Below are 19,316 nucleotides of genomic sequence, written 5' to 3'. Positions count from 1 at the left end.
GCGTTAGCGTCAACTCAAGAAAGGTTATAACTAGAGGGACATTTGTAGATTAGAGCATGCTATTAGACCTTGCTTATATACAACAGTATCTGTTTCTGCCCTTCTCCCCCATTTCTCTTCTCTCAACCCGACTGATCAAGGCTGACGGCCATCCATCCTTATCCCGCTTCTGTTCCGCTGAGGTTTCTTCCTGGTAAAAGGGAGATTTTTCCTCCCAACTGAACTGAATTGAATTGCTTATAACAAAATCAGCAAGCGAGTCCTTTTTTTGTAAGTTTTGCTAGCACTAGATTGCTAAAATTAGCATTAACAGCTGTTTATTTACCAGTCTTGGTGAGACCTTCAGCCATCGTTGTGTTTACACTACAAGCAGTTGTAATATGTCCTCTGAGCAGCACTTCATTTTCAGGGCAGACTTATGCTATAGTGACTCGGTATCAGAAAGCGACAAGAGTCAGTGACAGCTGAATGATATACCAACTGATTAAATGATTATTTATTTTTTTCAGTTTTAATATAAAGCACTTGTAGATGAAATGCTTATATGAAGGTGTCCTGAGTCTCCACTGCTCTATCTTTGAAGACCAGACCGCTTTGTTGTTGGATGAAAAATGGAGGGAAAAATGCTTCACTTTGTAGTTTTTTTCCCCGTCTTCTATCTCAGTTTGACAAATGCCTTATGCCAGATTCCCTCTGTTTGAATAACTAACGTGTTGATAAAGAGAGAGAGAGAGAGAGAGAGAGACTCAGAGAGAGGGGGTGATAGAGCGGGAGAGGAATCTGGTTTCAGAGATTAGCAGAAAAGAGAATTAGCTTTGACAGAGAAGCTCTAAATTTGCCATACCACATTATAGCAAGCATGCGCGTCTTCTTCCAGCATGAACTGTCCCAGGAAATATGTAGAGTTCCTTAGGATGTAACAAGGCAGTTGCACACTTACACAATTTTTCTTTATTTCTCCCCCTAGTTAAACTGCTAATTTGTCACTAAATACACATAAAAGTAACTGATCAGTGAGTCATCTATCAGTACTGTCAGTATCTAAGTGTGTGTGCGGTCACCCAGGTGCTCTCATACACATCCTCACAAGCGTCTCTGTATCTCTAAAATCCCTTCAAACACAGACACGCACACACACAGTAATTGAAAGATTAGAGACAAGATAGTGAGACGGCAAAGTTCTGAGATGCTGGGAAAACTAATTCATGGTATCAGCTTCAGAAGGACGTCGCTAGGACAAACGGGCTTCATTTTCACCTAGGCTTAAAACCTGTTTTTTTTTTGTTTTTTTTCTGCTGCTGCTGAGGGATAGTTTCTGTTATTGACCTCTGAACGCCTGGAGGAGAGAAGTGAAAGGTACAAGAGTTCACATCAAAGAAATGAGATGCTCAAGCTACTGAATGAAAACAATTGTTCCTCTCTTCTGGACAAAATGAAAATGTCTATAAATGACAATACAAAACTTCAGGTTCATCATTATTGGGATATATGGGTCTGAACCAAAGCACTGGACTGAACATCTAAAGAGCCCTTGTACCAGTAATCTGCTTGCAATATTTTTGCAATATCTGGGAGTAAGATATGCTGCTATGTATGGACAGTGCTGTGCAGCAGTTTTAGGCACATAAAGTGAGACAAATTGCTTTTATTTATCAGTTAACTTCATACATAGAGCAGAAAAACTATTTGCTGTGACCCTCCTTTACCTTTAGACTAGCACCAGTTCTCCTCAGTACACCTGCACACAGTTTTTCAGGTACTTTGCAGGTTGTTCCAAACATGTTGGAGAACCTGCCACAGTTCCTCTGTGGATTTAGGCTATCTCAGTGTCTTGTAATCCAGTCCATGGTCAGGGCTCTGTGGAGGTCAGACCACCTGTTGCAGAACTCCTTGTGCTTCTGCTCTCTGAAGATAATTCTGGACTGAATCTGGGACCAATGAGACGCCTCCTGATAGGACTGATGGTGAGGAAGAATCTAAACATATTCAGTATTTGGACAGTATTATAGCCATGAGTATTCTTTTATTCAGTGTATATAAAAGAATGCACTTTCCCCTATATAGTTTACTCAAGGGGATTGTTGCAGTAGATAAGTGGAGTAGTGTGATATGAGATAATAGGTATAAAATGATATAGGATAATAAATAATATAGTAATAAATATTATATTTATAAAAAGTTAAATTATAATAAATAAATCCAAGTCATGAGCCCTTTAAAGATCCCCTCTGATGAAAATCAAGTATTTAACCTTGTAAACATGTCCATATGATGTTTCTTTAAATAATACAAGACATATCATGAGCAAAATAAGCAGTCAACACCTTGACTGAATATTTCCACCTTGGATCTGCAGTGAACCAATAATTCATAAAAGTCATAAAAATAGATTCAGACAGTCAGGGATTCATACGACGTATAAGCTAAGGAACCAATCTCGTCAATTTGCGGGGACAGGGGGAGGGGCAAAATAAACCTGAATCTTTGTCAGTACAGAGAGCGGGAGTTTGCATTATCACAGCCACTAACACTGTGTCAGCCACTGCCAGTTACAAGCTAGAAGATAACATAAACAAATAAAATATGCTAACTACGCTAACCGTTTTGATACATCTTCTAGTCACCGATTTTGATCACAACAGACTCCTCATCTGAGTCTGGGTCTGATTGAGACTCAAACAGAGTTAAAAACATGTCTGGAGAGGAACTTTGAGCAGATGTGACAATATGCGGCTTGTTTCTAATCACAGTATGTGCTGTGTGTGGTATGAACGTACAGCACTCACAACATCAGGTCACCCTCTGAGCCTCCTTTCTAGAAAATCCAGAAAATGTAGAGACTATAAATATAAAAAGGAGAAAAGAACATGATCCTCCAGAAGGGCAGCAACAGACACACAGAGTGTGTCTTGAATAAAATATTACCCATTTGAAACCAACAGCCACCAAACACAAAATGCCATAAAAATTTGTCCTCAGTGGATAAATTGGTAAAGATTTCCCTCCACACTGGCTGGTAACATTTTAAGTCACTGACTTTTCAGTTCCTCACTTTGACACGAGCCTGTTGTCAGACTTTGTCCCTGCAGACAACGCTAACATTCTTCCTTTCATTTTCATGATTTACAGGCTTGCTCCACTGTGTAAGTGAGAGTGTTGAATAAATCTGCCTTTATCTTGTAATGAAAGAATATTTCACACAGGACGTGTTTCTAGACAGGAATAGGTTTGTAAAGTTGAGTGTGTCGACATAATTTTTTATTAATGGCTATCACGGGAGAGAGAAAATATATTCTTGGCAGGTAATTTGTTGTACTTTACTTCGCAGGTGAGCCAAAAAGTTAATTTCAGATGCTCCTTGTACAAAATGATGCCTGGCATGAAAACTCTATCAAAAATGAACATTTGCAGCGGGAGAGATGCCCGAGTTAAACAAAGCAGACTCTGTGGACACATCAGACTGGGATTACTTGAGAGACAGGTTTCATCACAGCCATATCAAACATCAGCTTTATCACAGGCAGGAAGATGACTGTGGAGGCAAACATGATAGACAGAGCCGCTGTCATCGCTGTGGGGCATCACAGCAGACTACAGACCAACCACAAGGGGAGAAGCAGACACATAGAGGAAGACCACTGGGAATTCCCTCAAGCCATTGCACATGAAGTGTATGTCTTGTGCTGTAAAATCATCTTTATCTTTTCTGCAACATGGGAAAAAGAGATAGAGGCTGGTGGATTGGGATGAAGGAGGAGGAAGAGGTGGAGGAGGAGGTGGAGGGCTGTGATGAGAGGAGGAGAGATAAAAGGAGGCAAAGGAGGAGAGGGATGAAAGAAACAGCAGCAGACAGGAAAGCAGAGTGTGTGTCTGTGTGTTTTTGAAGGTTTGAGAGAGACGACGTAAATTAGAGTAAAAGAAACAGAGGGATTAATAAATGAATGATAAACCAGAATTGATTTTTGTACAAAAGTACAATAACCCTGTTTTTATCAATGCTTGGTCTGTGGATCTTTGGTACAGACTCAGAAATCTCAACAATCACTGGATGCATTGCAATGAATTATTGTAGAGACATTCACAGTCCCAAGAGAATGGATGCTACTGACTTTTCCTCTAGTGCAAAACTAACATAATGGGATCATCAACCTCTGCTGTGCTTTGTGTTTAGTGCTAATTATCAAATGTTAACATGGAAACTTGCTAAACGAAGATGGTGAACATGATAAAAAAAAATGCCTACTAAGCATCAACAGATTAATGCAGTGATCACATCAATCAGAAAAGAAGGCTTGGTTTAAAAGAGCTACTGAGGTGTGAAGCCTTCAATGTTTCCACTTAATATAAATAAGTTGTGATATCAACACTAATCCAATCGATTCAGTTAATTGAAAAGGAGCTAGACACAGTTTGTTTGTGTCTGTTTTCTCTTGTTAAACTGCTCCAAGTAGGTAACAAATAAAGCAGCCTTGGGTTGATATTCCATAATATTGCAAATTGCAATATTTCCCACTATATGTGATATTTTTCATAGTTAATTTTTTTTTTTTTTTGGGAAGTTTCCCAGTTTTGAATGATCTGCCCTGCAGCAGCCTCATGTAACTGCTTTGCTTACTGTACACTGTACCTTGGCATGTGATAAATAAAATTGCTGTTTAGTGGCAGCATCACTTGTACCTAAGACATAAAATACAAAAATGTAATTATGTCTTATAAAAATCAACTGAAACATGAAATATATCAATATAATTATATTATTTTTAAAAATCTCACCACAACAATATTGTATATTGGGATATTTGAGCTGGACTGTATTGAGTTATTAAATTTTGGATATTGCCTAATCCTACAATAAAGGTTATTTATTGGTGTGAATACAGTTTTTGCAGTGGGGGTAGCCATCTTGGAATAATGCATGAACCAAGTTGGAATAAAGGGAAAGGTTCCCATTCTTTCCTTTTGGCCAACATTGTGGGAATGCAGCATAATATTGTCACTGTGAGCATGTTAGCATGGTGACGTTAGCTCTTAGCTAAGAGCACAGTTGTACTTAGGTACAGCCTCACACAGAGCCGCTAGCACAGCTTTAGATTTTTATCAGTATCTTTAATAATGCTTTTGAATTAGTTTCTTTTGTGGCTAAACAGTCAGAATTCAGTGTTTCTATTGTGAATTTGATACACCTCCAATTCACCATTAACTCTTCATTGAACCACCACTTTTCATTTTAAGGAAAACGCTTTTTTTTTTTTATTTTGAAGAAATGCACTGCTTTCACTAATCAGGTTGGGAACATGGAAGATTTCTGCCCATTTTGCTTCCTTTTAACTGGAGAAATGTTGAGGGGGCAGCACCGTCAGTGTTTGATAACAAAATAAATTTGAAAAGACTGTAAATAAAGCCTTCGTTAAATGCATCCCTTTCATTACCAGCGGTCACTCTGTCTCAATGAGGAGTTCAAAGGTCCAAAAAACAACTCCAGAAACATATGTATCAAGCTTTACAGAGTAAAGAAACAGTGCCAATAGAGGAAAAGAATTCTGTAACTTTTGGAAGAGAAAAGGAAGAAGAAAATTAATAAAAGAAACTTCAGCTCTTCTTCTGCTCTTTGGCTCTGACCAGCTTTACAGTTGCATTAGTCTATAAGTGAGCTGCCGGCCACCGAGGCTGTAATCTTCAAACAGACCAGCCGCAGTAAAGAAAGAAAGATAATTATGTTCTGTAATTAGGTTCAATCAGAGTCAAACCCAATTACTGAGGCAACGAAATGTATTAATTTGAGCTCTGTGCTCAGGCCGTAAGAAGTCATTTAGCATATGACAGCAACTCAAAATCTCAGCTCTTGAGATTATGACAGAGAGCCTGGTTTTAACAAAGTCCACAGGAATACATGGCCTTCGGGAAAAACACAGCCCTCTATTCTCTCTCTTGCTATTATTTTGATTAGTTGTAATAGGAGTACAAGTGCTTAGATGAATAGTAGAATTGGTGTGTTTTTGTTGCGGCAGTGGGGTGCTTCAGCAGGAAAATCATCCCTTTAAGAGATTATCCACATCCTCCCTTTCTGCCTGAATCACACCCTCCTCTCTGTGACTTTTTCCTCTGATGGCTCCAAATTCTTTCATCATCTCATTTCCTTTCCATGAACGTCCTATATTTATGCATTTAGACCCAATTTACACTTGTAATTTCATACTTTATTATGAGCATTTTTTTAGATTTCAAGGTTTGCAGCACAGCCTTAAAGAAGAGGAAACGTTCATTTAAACATACCTACATATAGGCATCTGTGTTAGCCAGATCACAAATCTGATTCCTTCCTGGTGTTTTTTCAGCTACAGCAGGGTTGGCTCAACTTCGGTCAAGAGGGTTGAGGCCAGAAGAACAGTAAGGGTTGCCTTATGTTCAATCAGAACTAGTTCTTAAAGGTCACATGTTGTGTAAAGTGAGATTTCCATGTTCCATTTTTTTGATTCTAAAGCAGTTCTAGGTTCTACATTAATACTGTGAAAGTATCTAAGCACTCAGTCCACAGAGAAATACACACAGCCTGTATTCAGAAACTGAGCCTTAAAACGAGCCAACAGGACTTCGTTAACTTTGTGATGTCACAACAAAGCAGCCACCACTCTCAGCCATGCCCCAAGCACAGATCGGTCAGTGGTCAAACTGATCAGAGATCAGATAAACACTCCAACAGCTCGGGGCAGAGCTTATTTTTCAGATGTGAAGCAAAGTGTAAATGAGGTCTTAGCTTCAATACATCTGTTGCAACAAACAAATATTTATAATGTTTGCAAAGCTTGCATAGAGCATGACACATTTAATTTGAAAGTCTATTCACCTGACAAATGTTGTCAGTCATATTCAGGAGAGGAAACATTTAAACAATGACACATCAGACTGCAACGTGTATCCAGTGGGATATTTTCAGAGTCCAAATTCAACATATTTTCCTGTTCACAGTCGTATTTTAAACTCCTGAAGCAGCAGCACATTATTTATACATTCACAGATTATAAATTTAAAATCTGTGGGAGTATGAACTCGTGAATTTCACTGGATGTGGCACTAAACAGTTTGCCGTAGTCTTAAGTAATCCCCATCAAACAGCGTCATTTGAAGAACGGGCTCATGCTGGACTTTTTTTTTTTTTTAAAAGGAGCTTCAGATTCACAAGCTGACAGTCGCTTCCATTTACCATAAATTCTCCTTTTGATGTGAGATTCACATCACACTGCTGATGAGTCAACAGCATCACAGACTAACTTTAGCTCACTTCTCCAAAATGTTTGACGCTGTGTCTTTGGTCTTTCCTGTTGTGTTTACATCAGGGAGCCTTTGTTCCATTTCAGACAAGAGGGAGATATTGAGGTTTTTTAGGTAAATTTAGTTGTTGTTTTTTTTGAAACTGAACAAAAACTTTCAGGAAACCATATTAACAGCGCAAAGTTGTTCTTGTTTTCTATTTTATCGCCTGATTTCTGCTTTGAAATGATCTTTTAAAAAGCTTTTTAAGGTATCAATGATGTTGAATGTTGTATTTTTCCTTTGTCTTGATTTATTTCTTTCTCTCTACACACCTTTACCTTTGTTTTCCTCTTCTCAGTCATCTTTTTCTCTTGTTCCACTCCTTTTCTTTCTTTTCTTTTCCCTGTTTCTCGCCTTCTTTCCCTCTCACGTTCCCTATTCTCTTGTCCTCTAACCTGATCAAATTTTTTCTCCCCCTCTTTCTAGGCAATGACTTGTTCCTGGTGGCGGTTCATGAGTTGGGTCATGCGTTGGGTTTGGAGCACTCCAACGATCCCAGTGCCATCATGGCTCCTTTCTACCAGTACATGGACACGCACAACTTCAAACTGCCTCTGGACGACCTGCAGGGCATTCAGAAAATCTACGGTCAGCAGCCAGTTTATCTGTTTGTCATGCAAGAATTTGGGTGAAACAGAAAGTAGTGTAGCTGTAATGAAAGATAATCGTTCAACAGGGAAACAAGTTGTTATTTTTGTCTGCCTGTGTGCCGACTTGAGTATATCTCTTGCAGAAATCTGTTTTTTGTCATCATTTTTGGAGGACTGATGCATCTTGCTGCATAAGTGCTTTTTATGAAACTGATTTTATGAGAGTTAGGCAGAGCTGCAGATTTGAGACGTGAATTCAGGTCAGACTTCAGATTTCAGTCCTGGGTGATTTTGCAACAGCAACATCCAACCAGAGCGGCTGGTGGATCTGTTTACAGTGCAGCCAAATAAACTCCTGTTGTTTTAATACAGAAGTCAGCTGATAGTAATCACAACCTCTAAGTGAAAGGAGTCAAGTGGTTCTGTCGCTGTATCTGCTCCTTGCTGTAACTTCAGCGACAACTTTGTTGCGTTTCCTGTTACTGCTTCACAATGAAAGCCACCCAGTTTTGCCTGTTGAACACCTTCAATGAGAAGCAGGAGCAATAGAAAATGTTATTCCAGAAACAGTGAGGGTGATATCAATTAGATTAAATTGGCGTTAACAATAACAACTACTATATAGAGAGGTGACAAAATAATTGAATGAGTATTGGTGATAAAATGCAGACCATAGATAGCATCAGAAATGGTTTGGTTTCCCAAAAAGCTTCAGGATTATATATTTATGTCCAAAAAGTAAGACTTCATTTTGACTTCTCTGACTGAGTACTTGACTTAAACTTAAGCCCTGAAAGCAAAAACTTGCAAAAGCAAAAACAACGCACCTTGGAAATGAATTATTAATCCTAAAGCCCAGAGTGCAACTGAATTATGAAGAACTGAATTCTAGAGCCCTGTAGTGGGTGAATATATATGCATGTAATGCAGCATCATGCTGATAAACAGTATGCAGTGCTGACTGTGCAAGGTTTGCCTGGAAAGAAAACATTAAAAAAACAAAATGTGTGACTGTGTCTCTTTTCTTTTGTGTACACACCGGGGACACTTTGTTCCATTTCAGAGAGAAGAAGACGCCTCACATCCCAATAAACTTTTTTTGTTCTTTTTTTGTAATGAACAAAAAAAAAACAGCAAAGGCCTGTCAGCAGCAGACACATTTCCTGACATGTTTTCTATTCTGCCCTGAAATAATCATCACAGCTCTGTTGTAATTTAGTGTAACATTTATTTGTGATGCAAAGACACAAAGAAGCAGGACAGAGAAACATAAGCAAGATTTTAAAACTGGACTGGTTTGTTCTTCCTCTAATCTTCACAGCAGGGAAGTGATCTTCAGAACAAAAAACTGATCTTGAAATTAAAGGTCATGATACGCGGGTGACATTTCAAGTCAGTGTTGAAGGGAAATTCTGGCCAAAACAGTGCTGTCAACTGTGTTTTTCCACTGCACTTGTGTTCAGTGTGGATAACAAAGCCTGTTATTTTATCTGCTGAGAGTTCATCCCATTTGCCTCGCTCTGCCTCTCCAGCACCTGAAAATACCAACCATCCACTCTCAGTGAAGGGCTTTATTTCACAATGAGACTGCTGGTGTGTAAGTGCAGTGTATTGGGGAATATGGATCTTATACAACCTAACAGTAATATTTTTGAGGATATATTTATTTTTTCCTAAAATATTAAGTTCTAAGTATAAGGTCACAACCCTTTTATTATTTTTATTTTAGTTTGAGTCTTTTTTTTTTCAGTGTAAATCAGAGAAACAAAGTCTGGCTGTGCTGCACTACTTTTATACTTGAAGCATTGTCATAGTGCTCTGGACCAGAGGTTTTCAAACTGTGAAGGCTGAGTTGAAGGGGAGAATGCAAATAGAAAAATGTGAGGCATGAGTTACAGTTTGCATCAAAATTACTAGTGCTCCTAAATCTAAACTCCCAGACATGATACATATATTTTCAGTTTCAGTGTGATGTAACGCTCCTGAAATGTGCTTAGAAATCAAAAAAAAAAAAGATGCTCATTATGACTGCAGGACTTTCCTGAGAATCATCAGGTTTTAAGGTTTTCTTCAGTGTCAAAGTAACTGAGTGATATTTGTTTGTACATCCATGGGTACACTGCCAACAAGAACTGCTAGTAGCTAACACGGCAAATTTTAATGGGGACAATCTGACAAACTGTAAAATACAAACAAATATAGGCAAAAAAAATATGACTCATGTTGTTGTCTAACTAACTGATGGGTGTGGATGGGAATGAAGATGGAGGATGATGAGGGAGTGGGCTGCAGTTATCTCAGTTTTGCAGACCCCATGCACTTAAAATGAATCACTAAATAAAATATTGTTAATCTTTTTTATAATCTGCGTGATGCTGTCTCAGAGGATCTATTTGATCTCTGTATTCCATTAGTCCTAAACATACCGTATTGTCTCATAAACATACAATATTTGAGCAAATAGAAATCAATCACCACACTGGAATAATTCATGTTATTATCTATGTTTTTCCCCACAGGTATCCCCACAGCCATGCTTGAACCCACTAGGCCATTACCCACCTTACCTTCTCGACGGACACACTCCACCTCCGAGCGCAAACATGATCGTCACTCCCGTCCAGCGCGTCCACCCGGTGACCGACCCGCACTGCCCGGAAATGGCAAACCCAATATTTGTGACGGCAACTTCAACACTGTGGCCTTCTTCAGACGGGAGATGTTTGTCTTCAAGGTGAGTAAACATGGATTAAAAAAATGGTTGATTCACAGCTGAGGTCAATTAAAAAAAACAAAAAAAAAAAACTGTCTGAAGTCCTTAACTATTTCACACGTGGCACCATCATCAAGCTCACTTGATATAATACCTACCAAATTCTTATCAGAGGTTCTAGATCCTGTAGCCCCATGCCTGCTCTCAATCATCAATACATGATAATTTTAAGACCACCAGTGTCCAGCCTCTCCTCAAAAAACCTGGTGCTAATCCCTCTGGCCATAGCAGCTAATCTCTCAGTTTCCCATTGTATAAAAAATCCTACAGAAATTAAACTAAAGAAATATTTTGAGAAATTTCAATCAGCAACGCAGCAAAGAGTTGATAGTGATACCTTGATGAAGGTCAATGCAGGTGAACACTGATTTTCCTTGATCTTAGTGCCGTGTTTGACAAGTTGGATCATAGTATTGTTATCGTTAAGAGAACAAGCGTGGGTATCTCCAGAACCGCCTTCCAGTGGTTTTCCTCATATTTTCCCTAACAAAAAATTTGTTCTCTGTTGATGGCTCCTCTCACATATTGTCTAGATTTCTGGTGCCACAGGGCTCCATTTAGGAACCAATTTTATTTCCTCTTTATTTACTGAGGATCTGGGCTCTCTCATGTCCAAGTTCTGCCTGCTCTTGGATCTTCAGCTCAACGTGTGGCACCCACCAATTTGTTTCAGACCAGAACCTCACACTCTAGATTTTATCACTTTAGAAATATCTCTAGAATCAGATTATTAATTTCTTTTAATGATCTTCAAAGACTGATACATGTTTTTATCAATTCTCGTCTGGATTATTGTACTGCAGTGTTGACCTGCCTTGGACAAAACATGATTGCACAGCTTTAATGTGTACAAAGTGCAGCCACCAGACTTTCAACCAACTACGATCATATCACTCATATTTTAGCTTCTCTTCACTGGCTGCCTGTTCGTTTTTAGAACTGATTTATGGTATCATTTCTAATATGGTATGGCACAGAGCTACCTGACTGAGCTTTTCAATCATTACTCACCAGCCCGTAGCTTGAGATTTTCAGATAAAAGCCTGTTGGTTATCCTCCTGTCAAGGCTGAAGACCAAGGGTGACAGGACTTTTGCTGTTAGGGCTTGAACACTCTAGAAAATTCACTGTGTGCTTAAAACTTACTTTTACTATATGACTTTGGCATAATTATTTTTATCTATAAATTGTATTATCCATTACTTTTATGTTACTTTTATCTGTTATTTTTACTTTTAACTGCCTTTTATATTATTTAATTTAGTTTTTGATTGTTTTCCTTTACTTTTTAATTTGTCCTTCTTTATGAAGCTCTATAAATAAATGTATATGTTAAAACTATTATAAGGTGTATAGCCTTTTCTGGCACTTTTATCAGTCAGTCAAAATATGTTTCTTTTAATTATTTGCAATAAATGTAAGTGCAGACTTGCAGTGCCTTTTGCAGTGCCAGTGTAAATATTTTTTGATGAGTTGCAATCTGTACACCCAAGAGGATTTATGGGCATTTATGGTGACATATGGGCAAAGAAGACATAATCAACAATATTAAGAGCAAACCTCAGATTGGTGTATCAGGTATGTGAAGGTTCCCTGTTGAGTGTTTGACTTCTTGCAGAGCTGACTGAACTCTTTGGTTACAGTGTCAGTGGCTCATAGGTCCCACACAGAAGGGAAGCCATGAGGATCAGCCAGTAACAGCCGCAAGAATCACCATAACAGACAACTGAATGATAACAGTTTAATGTTCTTGATATGCTAAATGCAGGGAGCAGGAATAAAACTGAACTAGAATCAGATGCAGGCAGTTTAGGAATAATATTTTCAGCAGGAAGATCACAGGCATTGAGCTTACTAAAATCTCTCTGATATCTTCCACTGTGAAAGAGTACAGGGTGCATGGTTCTGCTGAAGGTGAACAACACTTTTTGAGAAAAGGATACTGTCCTGTATGTAATTAAAGGGTGTTAGCGCCTGCAGTGGGTGAGTCATACAGCCATGGGTTGCTATATAGAACAGGAGGACTCTGAGGAAAAAGCTTAATTGCACATTAAGTGGAGAGGATGCAGGACCTAAGCAGCTGTGAGTGAGGTATGGTCACTTTGTAGCTCAGAAGGTAATGATCGGTCCAACACTGCCAACGTGACGGGTTCGATTCCCACCAGGGAAGCCTGTGCTAAAAATGTGTGCTCTCATAGTATCATAAGGCTCTTCAGGAGAAGAATCGGCCCAGTGGCATATGGTGCTATCTAGTTCTATGATCATTAGCACCAGGCATATGCTTCCAGCATAGTTAGTAGCAGACTAATGCAGCTCTATTAGTGCCACCATGCCAACACACACACAGCAGTTTACATGAAATCATGTCCATAAATCTGCACATTTTGGATCAAAAATGTAAAATGAGAGAGCTCTGTCTAAAATGTATGCGTGTGTGTGTGTGTGTGTGTTTGTTTGTGTGTGTGTGTGTGTGTGTGTGACAGTTACACAGTGAGAGGCAGTGTAGAGGAGGAGGGAAAATCTATTTTGATGTCTCTGATCTTTAAACTGAATGTTGGAAAAGGTCACAGACCTGTCTAGCTCTCTGTCTGTCTGCCTTCCTGTCTGTCTGTCCGTCTCTTTTCTCAGCTCACCTGTCCATACTGGTCTGTCTCTTCTCTGGTGGACTTCTGTCTGTCTGCCAAACTGGCCAGTTTCACACCCCACTCTCTGCCTGTCCGTCTGTCTGCCTATCTTTCTGTCCGGCCCTTCATCCATCTTTTTGTCAACCTCCCCTCCTGCCTGTTCACTCGTCTGTCTCACTCTGCGTCCCTCTTGATGACAGTCTGACTGGCAGCCGACATGACATGAAGATTTGCGACTTGGGTCTAAACAACTAACAGCTAAATGAGAAAAAAAAACTCTGTGTATTTGTGGCTAACATTGTTAAAATTAAAGGTCTGATAAGGAGAAGATGTGTCTGCACAGATTAAGGGAGCTGGGACACAGAAAAGTGCCTTTAACCATAATCAGTTTGGACTTCACATTCTGCTTCATTGCACAACAAGTTTCGGGAAAGAAATATTTGAGTTACTTCTCCACATAACCTAGAAGTTGCTGCACATGTCACCCCAGTATGTGTTGACATTTTAAACAAGCTCTCATTTCTGAATGTGTCAGTAAAGGTCCTGCATTCAAAATCTTACTGAAGTAAAAGTACAGAAGTACAAGACATATCATGAGCAAAATAAAGAGTCATGACTGCTTGACTGAGTTTTTCCACCTTTGAACTGCAGTGAACCAATGACATTCTCATAAAAAACAGATTCAGACAGGCAGGGATTCATACATCATAAAACCTAAGGGACCAATCCTGTCAACTTGTGGGGACGGGGATCAGGCAAAATAAACCCAAAACCTTGTCAGTACAGAGCAAGATTAGAGATCAGATTAGAGAGCAAGAGTTTGTATTAGCACAGCCACCAACACTGTGTCAGCCACTGCCATTTACAAACTAACAAACAACATAACCATTATCAACGCTAACTGTTCTGGTATGTCTTCTAGTTGCTGATTTTGGTTCACAACAGACTCCTCATCTGTGTCTTGGTCTAATTGAGGCTTCTTTTTTTTTCAATTTTTATGTGGGAAAGCCATGTTAACAAAATATGAATCACAGCAGAGTATTTTTATATATCTGGTCAGGAACTTTAAGTTGTTTTAATAATATTTCAGCCTTTTGCAAACATGAATGACCAGACATGCTGTAGACTCTACCTCAACATTATACTCTGTGAAGCATACACTGAATAAAGCACAATAAAATGGCACAACAGAAGCAGAATATTATTTTAACTCAGGTCACCTCAAGTGTCAGCATTTAGTGATTGCGGCTGTAGGAACATTAACTAAGTGGATCATTATAAGACACAGGGAGGAATGAGCAGCTACTACAGCCACAGCCTGTATGAGATATGAGTAGAGGTATTTTTAGGTTCAGGTGTGTATATACTGTAAATACATCTTATGCATCAGCTCTTTCAAACTGGGTCATTATTCACTTACGCTGGTGTGTATTTTGGTGTTGGCTTTGTAACAATATATTGGCAAATCGCGTGTGTCATCCTGGATAGGCTGACATATAGAGACAAACAACCACGCACACTCACTTTCACACCTACATCGCCGATTAAGAGTCGCTAATTAACCTGCAGGTCATGGATTGTGGGAGGAAGCTTGGAAAAGACATACAGAAAAGCCCCACCCAGCCGGCAGGTTTGAATCCTGAACCTTCTTGCTGTGGGGCGACAGTGCGAACCACTGCACCACCAAAGGAAAAAACTGTATTTTGCATATATGATTAGCTAACTGCATGACATCAAGTCTGTCTGACAGGTAGATACGGACACAGCTTCATAGGAGCCATTAGTTTAATTGTGCAAGCAGAGGCAGAGCAGCAGCAGGAAGCCTGTGGTATGCTTGACTTCAGCAGTGGTGTCATGCACTGACAGAAACACAATGGCTTTTCTTCAACTTTGAAAAAAGCGTCATCACTGATCAGAAAAACAAGGCCGATTTTCTTTTCCCTGTAACTCGAGGACAGGGGCATATTAGGACATGAAGAGAAGCGAGAACCAGTGGGCGTCTGAAAGGAGACGCTCATTATAGGATGTTTCTTTGGCGAGAAATACTCATAGTTCTTTTTGCTCAATGTGAAGTATTGATTTTCTTTTTTTCTGTTTGGGTTCAGACAGAAAAGCATTAGCAGCCAGAGGATGATGTTGGATCATTTGAGATGGACTGTGTGTGTGTGTGTGTGTGTGTGTGTGTCTTTCTATGGTTGTGTGGACAATTTTTGTTTAAAACATCATCGTTGTGCGGACGTTGTGGCCGGTTCTCAGAACTTTAAAAGGGCCGTTTGAAGGTTAAGATTTGGTTCTAGGGTTAGGTCTTATGTCAATTTGTGTCCTCACAAGAATAGAAAGACCAACCTCTGTGTGTGTGTGTGTGTGTGTGTGTGTGTGTGTGTGTGTGTGTGTGTGTGTGTGTGTGTGTGTGTGTGACTCAGTGGGGACTGTGCTTGGCTCTGTCCTAGATTCACTGAAGCCAAATGATAATGAGCTAAGATTGATTCTTTCCTTCTTCTCCTCCTCTTCTTCATCCCTCTGTTCTCTGTTCTCTCTCCTCCCACTCTTCCTCCCTCCGCTTACCTTGCATCACCTCACTTTTCTTGTCTGTTTCTATCTGAGTCTTATCTGCTCCCCTTCTGTTCCTCCATCTGGTTATTCCCTCTCCTCTCACCTCTTGTTTCTCTTCATCTTTTTTTCACACCTTTTCCTCTTATCCACATTATTCCTAGCACTGTGATACCTTCTGTGACTTGACCGGAAACCTCCAGTTATTCATTTCTCCTAACCAGCATCTGTGAGAGTTCATGGTTTTCTTTTCAACCTGACGGAATGAGCCCAAAGGTTGTCTGTGCAGCAGGCTATTATGAACTATAGTTTCGTTTTGTTGTCAGGCGACATCTAGTGGCCGTAGTAATCATGACAGGAACAAAGGTCCAGTGACATAGTTAACCACGTTATTATTGTAACCATGACAAATTGTTGTAACAAAGATTGTCTAATTTTGAGGAAGTCCTTATTTGAACCCAAACCATGATCGATCCCTAAACCTAACCAAGTCACGATTGTTATTATAGCAACCATGGCAATGAAGGTAGGTATGCTGCTCTCGGTACAATCCATAAACAATGTAACCATGACAACCAAGGTCCAGTATGCCTGTTGCCATAGGGGTGCCATTTCAGGAAACATTGAATGGTTGTTCAGGTTGGAGAACTGGTTGGCTAGAACTTATGTTTATATACATTTAAACTTTGACCGCAAATACGTGTCATAGGAAAACATAATCAATAACCGAATCTTGTTCAGAGGCAACATATTTTTTTGACTGAATGAAGTGTTGCATCCAATAAAAGTAGCAGAGTCACCAAGAGGTGGTTGGGGTGGATGTTGGGCATATAAAGCTCACGAATGTCACACCAAAGACCGGGTTCACATCCAGAGTCCCATCTGTGGTTTAGGCAACAAAAGCACTTTTGTTAGGGTTTGGCAAAGATTGGTTCAATGTAAATAAACATGTTGTGTCACTATGAACTTGTTCTGTACTAAACATAATGAAAGCAGCTGTGCTGTTGTTGAAAAACCTGCCAATTTTGTGTAATTGCTAAAAATTACTCTTCTTTTTTGTTATTTTTTTCATTGACAAGTTTGACAAGTGGCGCCAGCAGAATTACTGATGTGGAAAATATCTTTTAAGGGCATGTCAACATTCATTTAGGGATAACTGTCACATCTACAGTGACAGAGCCATACATACATGCAGCCTTCTGATCTGTCTCACATATGAAATCAGAATGCTTTCAGCAGCAGTGCTAAATGCGGCTCAGTGAAACTTTAGTGATTCAGAAACTTCTTTCTGGGCATTTGTGACTCATTCTTTTGTTTAATAATGCCACTAGAGTTTTGCTTTAGAAAGTTGCCATAGATTTAGTGTAGCTGTCTCCTTTGGTATTACATATTTGTTACTTTTACTGTGTTCTAGGACCGGTGGTTTTGGCGTCTGAGAAACAACAAGGTGCAAGAGGGTTACCCCATGCAGATTGATCAGTTCTGGAAAGGCCTGCCACCTCGGATCGATGCTGCCTATGAGAGATCTGACGGAAAATTTGTCTTCTTCAAAGGTACGAGATAAAAGACACGTGAAAACATTTTCCTCTTTTTCCCACCAATCAACGTGGTTGTAACACAGCTCTGCCTGGAACTAGGCCCTTTAGTCTCATGGGTCCTGACATATATATACAGAGGAATAGTAAACATAATGTTATATTTGTCAAACTGCTGCTCCAATTCATAATGTTGTTGTCATTTTAGTGGTATTATCTCGCAAAAGCTTAGATGTGAATAAATAGCCTCACTGTGGAGCTAACAGACTGCCAACAGAGGGAGGAAGGTGCTGAGAGTAACACTTTTGGCAAGACAACATGTTGACACACACAAAAAAAGTGAAGAAGTTTCACTTCGCATTGTTTCACATCTAACTCACTTATCTCTCTCCAGATGTTTAGTCTGAGCTCACCCACTCGCGTTTGCTAACTTTTCGTTTGATGAGAATGTATCTGTTATTGTGTTTCACTGTATCCTGTGAGTTGCCACAGAGCTGGCTCAGGTTAATTAGCCATGAATTATGTAATAGTCCATTAAGAAGCAAATCATTGCATATTTGCAGTTTAAAGGTTCCATATTGTTTAAAGTGAGATTTCCATGTGGTTTTTGATTATAAAGAAGGTTCTAGACCGCAGAGAAATACACACAGCCCACACACAGAGGCTCCGACTCACTCTTCTGATTGGCTCACTGACTTGTTGTTACTAGACCTCCAGAGACACACCTGAGAGAGGAGATGTAAAACTACATTGAGATGGTTTTTGGTTCTTAAAACCACAAGTATATCTTCTTATGGATATCAACACTTCAAATAAAACACCAGAAAAGCATTAAATATGGGCCCTTTCAGTTTAATACCACTTTCTGATAAGACAGCACTTATGAAAGGTTTTACATTGTGATTAACAACTTTATTAATGGTTAATACATCAGTTATTAATGCTTTATAGATCAGTTAAAAGCCATTAATAGGAACAAGTTTTGGGTTGCAAACATCCACCAGAAGACACTTTCTGTCTTTTTAGCGCTTTCATTCATAAGAGAGACGTCTCCTAGAAAAATGCTACAGGACATCTGGACCAAACTCCAGTGATAAACTGATTATTGACATTTATAATTGCAGACTTATTATGTAGAACCATTTATTAACTTATACATAAAGTTGGACCAGCTGTTGATAAGCATGCAAAAGAAAAACTGTGACATTAAAAAGAAGTCTAATGATTTAGTTAAAACATGGTTGAGTTTCTGTCTAATAACCCGCAGTTATAAATGTTTTTGTGACATTAATAAAAGGTCCTGGGTTTCTCAGTTTCTAATGAGCAATTAGTTAAAGTTAGTTACCTGGAATCATAAATGTTAATGAATCATTAATAAAATGCTCTATAGTCCACCAGGTCTGCAGTTCTTAATCTAAGTATTCAGTTTAAAGATAGATTTTGGTGTTGGTAGATGATTAGTAAATAAAGTATTAATAAATTAATCACAGAAATTATAAATGGTGCCTTATCAGAAAGTGGTACAGTAAGGGAAGTTTAAAATACAAACATCTCAGTTCAGATGAAATGAAAGTTTTTCTTGCAAACTTCACCGAAATCAGCCAATTTCTCTCCCAATCCCCAGTGGAAAAACTCTGCGCTATCACAGAAGGACGTTTAAATCTCTGTCTACCATCTGCTCCATGGTTATAAGACTCTGTCCTGCGCTCTACATGCCCTCCTCCTCCTGAAACTATATTTAATAAAGTGTGAAATAGAGAATGGCAGTGCAGTGGGGAGCACCCAGCCTAAAGTAATAGAATTTCAGTCTATGTATGAAGCCTCCCTCATCCCCTGCCTGCTGACTGTGGAGTCATCTCTCCCTCCTTCTCTCTTTTTCCATCTCTCTCTCACTCTTTCTCACTTTCTCTGTAACACACACACACACACACACA

General features: G+C 39.3%; 1 protein-coding gene across 1 annotated transcript in view; it reads left to right on the top strand.

Moving 5' to 3' along the window:
• The window catches only part of mmp24 (matrix metallopeptidase 24), a 75,163-nt gene that overhangs the window by 40,863 nt on the left and 14,984 nt on the right, over positions 1 to 19,316 (top strand). Inside the window, 3 exon segments of the mRNA XM_071493655.1 lie at positions 7,738 to 7,899; positions 10,421 to 10,635; positions 17,262 to 17,400. Coding sequence (XP_071349756.1) covers positions 7,738 to 7,899; positions 10,421 to 10,635; positions 17,262 to 17,400 — 516 coding nt within the window.

Source organism: Trachinotus anak, unplaced genomic scaffold, assembly GCF_046630095.1.
Source record: "Trachinotus anak isolate AG129_WGS33_773 ecotype Australia unplaced genomic scaffold, CSIRO_AGI_Tana_v1 ptg000013l, whole genome shotgun sequence".
In the NCBI taxonomy this organism is placed as follows: Eukaryota; Metazoa; Chordata; class Actinopteri; order Carangiformes; family Carangidae; genus Trachinotus; species Trachinotus anak.
Note: the sequence above shows the minus strand (reverse complement) of the source record. Positions and strands in the feature narration are given on the sequence as shown.